The 6552-nt window shown below is 61.2% G+C and overlaps 1 protein-coding gene across 1 annotated transcript in view; it reads left to right on the forward strand.

The window, feature by feature from the left end:
* Positions 1-6552, forward strand: part of BCR (BCR, RhoGEF and GTPase activating protein) — a 74065-nt gene that overhangs the window by 49386 nt on the left and 18127 nt on the right. The window contains exons 9-13 of the mRNA XM_027845712.1: positions 2483-2604; positions 3109-3277; positions 4242-4361; positions 5395-5672; positions 5965-6082. Coding sequence (XP_027701513.1) covers positions 2483-2604; positions 3109-3277; positions 4242-4361; positions 5395-5672; positions 5965-6082 — 807 coding nt within the window. The remainder of the gene's footprint in view (positions 1-2482; positions 2605-3108; positions 3278-4241; positions 4362-5394; positions 5673-5964; positions 6083-6552) is intronic.

The following is a 6552-nucleotide window of genomic DNA, read 5'->3' on the forward strand; positions in this document are numbered from 1 at the left end:
AAGTGTGCAGGTGAGGGAGTGAGCAAGTGTGCGGGTGAGGAAGCATGCAAGTGTGTGGGTGAGGGAGTGAGCAAGTGTGCAAGTGAGGAAGCGTGCAAATGTGCGAGTGAGGAAGCATGCAAGTGTGCGGGTGAGGGAGTGAGCAAGTGTGCGAGTGAGGGAGTGAGCAGGGGTGTGAATGAGGTGTGCGTGAGCAAGCGTGCGGGCGAGGAAGCGGACGAGCAGTGATGGGGTGCGTTGGGGGCGTCTGGGTGCTGGCGAGGGCTGGCGTTTCTCACCTCCCTGGCAGGGGCCAAGGCCAGAGCCTGGCGCTGGTGGGAGGAGGAGTGGCAGGCAGCAGGTGCCCCAGGTGGCTCAGATAGCCTGGAGAGGGAGGGAGGAGGTGAGAAGAGTTTGGGGCCTCGGGGGCCGGGATTCTCCTTCCCAGGCTGTTGGGTGCAAAACTGACCTTTGCTAGAATAATAAGCGCTCAGAGAGCTGGGGCCTATGTGTCCATCCCTGGAGCTGAATCCCTCCTACACTCTCCCCAGTCCCTGCTTGCATACCTTCGTTCATGGGCAGCTCATGATCTACTGAAGTAGCTCCCCACTCTGTTTCCGGAGTGCATTAAATAGCATGGATCAATCAGTCAGTTGACGAGTATTTGTTCAGCACCTTTGGTGTGTGGGGCCCTGTTCCCTGTCCTCGGGAAGCTGACATTCACTGGGAAGACAGCATGCTTACAGAGACGTCCGCACAAGCTACGGACAAGACAAAGAACAATTTCTGGAGGGGGGGAGAGGGATGTCACTGCTGGAGAAATCAGGCCAGGCTGCGGGGGGGAGTGGGCCCAGCAGCAGAGCCTGGTCCTGACGTGCAGAAGGGAACGGAGGGTGCATCCCAGGGTGGGGCACAGCCAGTGCAAAGGCATGCAGGCTGGAGACGGAGAGACACATACAGAATATGGTCCGGTTCGGCTGGATGTTGGCTGTGTGATCCAGGAGGGCGTTAGTCTGCCTGGCGGCCGTGACACGGTCAGGGTCATGGGACCGTGGCCAGAGGGGAAGGAGGCCCAGGGCCAGGGCTGGACATGGCCGGCCTCGAGGGAGACTGGGTGGAGGGCTGCCTTCTCCCTTGCCCCGGGGCAGCTCTGGTGGGTTTCACTGTGGAACATCTGAGGTGAGGTGGGAGTTGGGAGTCCTAGGTGTGAATCCCACCCCTAGTTGTATCATCCTGAAGAGATCCCTTTCCCCTCATCTGTAAAATGGGCACAAGGCCGCTGTGCGTCCAGCACTCTTCCTGCGTCTATCGTGAGGAGTGCGCACCAAATGCATGAGGGCAGCCTGGCACCTGCGGCTCATGGCCGCTTCGTCAGCGGACCTGGGAACGGGGGAGCGAGGTGGCCGAGCGGGAGGCGGTGCCCATGGCTGGCTTTGTCAAGCCTGCGGCCTCCACAGGAGTCCCCTCCTGGGTCAGTGGGCAGAGGGGGCTTTGGGTTGCAGTCAGGGATGCCCATGGGAGAATGCAGCTCTAACCCTGCCCCACCAGCTTCCTGGCCCCAGCGGCATGAGCCGTCCCATCTGGAGGGCCCAGTGTTGGGGACCCCTCTGTCCTGTCCCCGGAAACACCTTTCAGCCTGGCATTAGGGGATTTGAACAGATGGCATTGGGTACTCAGTTTGCAGAGAGGGAAACTGAGGCAGAGGCCCATGCAGGACCAAGCTTCTGGCTCCTGTTCCATGGGCCTCTGGGTGAGATCAGAGTTTGCCTCGCCTGGCCAGCAGGGCAGACATCGGTATCTGGGCAACCCTGATGTGAGGGCCTACCTTGGACGGCAAGCACAGGCCTGAGGGGAACGTTTGTCCTTGGGCAGAGGTGGGCAGCAGCCGACCCCAGGCCGTGGCCCCAGAGGCTGGGCTCCCCAGGTGGAAGCCACCGCAGGTGGGGTCTGAGCCAGGGAGGCACCTCCAGAGTAGGTCTGCAGCTGCATTTCCCGTGGTTCCCCCTGCCCCCGTGCGTCCTGGTGTGTGCTTGCTGTCCCACCTCAGCCTTTCCCTGGGCCGACCCTCTGGCCTGGAACACACTCCCCCTCTTCTCCACCTCTTAGAATCACGGCATCGTTCAAGGCTCAGCTTAGATGCCTGCTCTGATGGGAAGCCCCCTTTTCTGAAGTGGTTACTGCCCCCTCCCCACTCCTCCTCAGACCATGCCAGAGACCTTTCTCCTTCCAAAGAACAGGAGCTCTCTGAGGGCAGCCAGCACTGCCATGGCACCTTGCATGTGCGTGTGAGGGGGCGGGTCCTGGGTGCAGGTGTGGAGGGGATGTGTGCATATGTGTGTGTACGTGTGTGTATGCGTGGTGTCAGTGGGCTGTCAGACTCGCACCCCCAGCTCCAGGTACGGGCAGCCCCCCCATCTCCCACTGACAGCCGCCAGCTGTGGGCAGCTCACTCCGCGTTCACTCTGGCGGCCTCTCCTCACCGGCTGTTTGCTCCCTTGCTCAGCACCGGCAACTCCTGAAGGACAGCTTCATGGTGGAGCTGGTGGAGGGGGCACGCAAGCTGAGGCACGTCTTCCTCTTCACCGACCTCTTCCTGTGCGCCAAGCTCAAGAAGCAGGTGGCTGGGTGAGCCTCCAGGGCCCCAGGCTGTGCCCCTGGCCCGCCCCGACCCCCGGGCTCTGCCCCCGGCCCGCCCCGGACCCCCCGGACCCCCCGGGCTGTGCCCCTGGCCTACCTTGACCCTAGCTCAGCCCCCTGGGCCCTGCCCACAGCCCCATCAGTTCTGGCACATCAAGGTCTAGTTCTAGGCCCCAAGCTCCTACTGCCCCTCTCCCCAGCGCTGCCAGTGCCAAGAACCTTCCAGGCCACAGTGGGAGGGGGCCCAAGGTAGGGCCTCGTGCTATGGGTTCCCAGGGTCCAGGGTGGAACCCCTAGTCTGTACTCTTTACGTCTGGGGAAACTGAGGCCCCTGAGTTACAATACACGCTAGGCAGGGCTGGGCTTTCAGCCCATGATCTCCAGGCTCTGCCATGTCAGATGCCACCTTCAGGGCAGGCTGGGCCCTGGACCCTCAGCAGGGCAGCCCGTGCCCAGGGTCCACAGTGAACCTCCGTCTTGTTTCCCTTCTAGGAAAAACCAGCAGTATGACTGCAAATGGTACATCCCCCTCACGGACCTCAGCTTCCAGACCCTGGATGAGGCCGAGGCAGTGCCCACCATCCCCCTGGTGCCAGACGAGGAGCTGGATGCCATGAAGATGAAGATCTCCCAGATCAAGAGTGACATTCAGCGAGAAAAGGTCAGAGCCAGCCCAGAGAGGCTCGTGGGGGGCGGGGCACGGGTTTGCTGCAGAGTGTCAGACCCCAGCCCCCTTCACTTGGCATCTGCCAGAGGCCCCTGCCCTGAGAGATCCCTCCATAGCCCAGCTGGCGAGTGGCTGGCCAGCTTCTGGGGGAAGAGGGCAGGAGCAGGGGGCTTCTCTGAGGGGGCAGAGGGCCTCCCTGGGGAGGCAGGGGCAGGAGCGGGGGCTTCTCTGAGGGGGCAGGGGGCTTCCCTGGGGGGGCAGGGGCAGGGACCCTCCTTGGGGGTCAGAGGACTTCCCTGGGGGGGCAGGGGCAGGGGGCCTCCCGAGGTGCTATGATGGGACGGTGGCTGCTGTCCAACCACTGGGGGGTCTTTGAATGATTGCTGGGTAGCCCCTGCCTGGGCTGTAGCTTGGACCAGCGGGCTGCCTAAGGTCCCTTCAGTAGGGAGATTGTGTGATTCTGGGGTCCAGAACCTTCTCCTTGGGGGGCACTCCCTCCCACAGCGCCAGGGCCCTCCAGGGCCAAGCTGGACAGGCTGACCACCCCCCCCCGCATAACCTTGGTCCTCGGTCCTCACATCCCCCCCGAGCCCAGCTGAACCATCCCTTCTCCAGGCTCTGGACTCCAGACCCTCCTCTATCCTGGTAGTGCCCCTCAGGGCCCTCCCCGTCTTACACCGAGCCTGTCCTGTGAGTGGCCGGGCTGGCCAGGGCAAAGGATGGTGGGACTGCCCCTTCCCCGGCCCTAGGAGCTTAGCCCAAAATGGAGGGAGCTTTTTGGGTGGCCACGGCGAGCTTGCCCCTCCGCTGGCCTCCGTGGAAGACCGCAGTGACCCCCAGTCGGCGTCTTCAGACCCTGTGTGCCACCTGCCTCTCTCCTCCCCCCGGGCCGCCCCGACTGCCTCTCCCCCAGTGACTCCTGCTGAGGCGTCCTGACCTGCGCTCTTTTCCTTGGCAGAGGGCACACAAAGGCAGCAGGGCCATCGAGAGGCTCAGGAAGAAACTCTCGGAACAGGAGTCTCTGCTCCTGCTGATGTCCCCGAGCATGGCGTTCAGGGTCCACAACCGCCACGGCAAGGTAGGCGTACATGCAGGTAGCGGCCCGTGCCCGCCCTGCACGTGCTGTGTCGGAGGAGAGACCGAGAGGTGATGAATCTCAGGAAGTCTCAGGCAAGGAGGAAGCGCGAGGGGCGCGGGCGCGGTGCCGAGGGCCGCGAGGTGACGGGGCCACGTACCACTGCCACTGGGGAGTCAAAGATCGAGAAAGGAATGGTCCCTGCCCTCAAGGAGCTTCCTGTCCTATCAGAAGCCAGGGAAGGCCCATGGGAGGCAGCGCCCTAATGAGGTGGGCTCCTTAGGGAGACAGGGACATGGAGAGTCTGGGACACAGAGGCAGAGAGGCTGGGGTGCAGAGGGCAGCCTCCTTAGGGAGGCAGGGACACGTGGAGAGTCTGGGACGCGGAGGCAGCGCCCCAACGGGCAGGCTCCTTAGGGAGGCTGGGATGCGGAGGCCTCTTCCTGCTCTCTGCTCCCCCTCCCCGCCCTTGCCTGACCCAGCCCCTTCCAGGAGCCTCCTTCACCTTAGAGGATATACTCAAAGTTATGGGGCAGGAAGGGGCACCACAGGGTACAGAGCGCTGGGCCTGGAGGCAGGAAGACCTGAGTTCAAATCCAGCCTCAGGCCATAGGTCCTATGCTGAGTGCTGAGGACACAAAGAGAGGCACAAGCCAGTCCTGCCCTCCAGGAGCTCCTTAATGGGCTAATGGGGGAGACAACGTGCAGATAAACTGATCCCAAGCTGAATGGGCCCTGGGGCTAGGATGGGCTGAGGAGGCTTCCTGGAGGAGGTGAGAGTGGAGCTGGGACTTGGAGGAAGCCAGGGAGGTCAGTAGGGGGAGCAGAGGCGGGAGAGTGTTCCAGGTGCAAGGTACAGCCTGAGAGTTTGCCTCAGTTTGCTCGCCTGTAAAATGAGGCTAACAATAGAAGCTCCCTGTCAGGGCAGCGGTGAGGACCCAGTGAGGCGCAGTCTGTAAAGGGCTCTGCAGACACGGGCTCTTGGCGGCCTGGCCGAGCCCAAGGTGAGGGGGGCGGGGCCTGTCTTCTGTTCTAGAGCTACACGTTCCTCATCTCCTCTGACTATGAGCGCGCAGAATGGAGGGAGAACGTCCGTGAGCAGCAGAAGAAATGTAAGTGGCCTGGCTGTGCCCCGACCCCAGGGCCTCGAATTCGCCTCCTACCGTGGAGTAGCCGCCAGCCTCCCTTCCCAAAAGGCCCAATCAAGTCCTCACGGCTGGGCCCTACCCCGCCATGGGTCATTTTTCAGCACCTTGGGCTTCCTGGCCCCCCCAATCCCAAACCCCTTCAGGGGGTGTCGGGTGGAGCCCTCCGGCCCCCTTGATCCCGATTCACATCTTCTCTGTCCTGGCCTTGGGAGGTCCTGCCGCTGTGATACAACCACTCCTCTGTGCCTAATCCCACCCCCTGCTGCTGCCTTCAGGCCTCTGTAGACCTCCTCCTTCCCTCATCTGTTGTCTCTGTCTCCATTTCTGTTTGTCTCTCGATGTCTCTGTCTCTTTCTCTTTCCTGTATCTGGTTCCTTCACTGCCTGCCTGGAGAAACCCTTAGTCAGGGCAGCAGAAGCATAGAGTGGGAAGTGTGACCCCCTTTCTGTTCTTGCAAGGGGCTCCTGGATGGCTCACCTAAGAAGTGGGCGTCCGTCTCTGAAGCCTCCTGCTCCACCTTGGCACTGCTTCACCTGCTGGCAAGCTTGTGCTAACATCCAGCCTGACTCTGCCCCTGTAGTTTCTGTCCAGGGTTTCCTGTTCTGGGAGGGGTGCTTGACCCATCCATCCACACATCTGTCTGTCCATCCATCCGTCTATCCATTCATTCATCTACCCATCCATCCATCCATCCATCCATCCATCCATCCATCCATCCATCCATCTATCCATCTATCTTATCCATCCATCCATCCATTCATCTAACTGTCCCATCCATCTATCCGTCCCATCCATCTATCCATCCATCCATCCATTTATCTATCCATCTATTCATCCATCCATCCACACATCTGTCTGTCCATCCATCCACCTATCCGCCCATTCATCTACCCATCCATCCATCCATCCATCCATCAATCCATCCATTCATCTATCTGTCCCATCCATCTAACCATCCATCCATCCATCCATTTATCTATCCATCTATCTATCCATCCCTCCACACATCTGTCTCTCCATCCATCCATCTATCCATCCATTTATCC

This window comes from Vombatus ursinus, unplaced genomic scaffold, assembly GCF_900497805.2.
Source record: "Vombatus ursinus unplaced genomic scaffold, bare-nosed wombat genome assembly UNPS02015012.1, whole genome shotgun sequence".
Lineage (NCBI taxonomy): Eukaryota > Metazoa > Chordata > Mammalia > Diprotodontia > Vombatidae > Vombatus > Vombatus ursinus.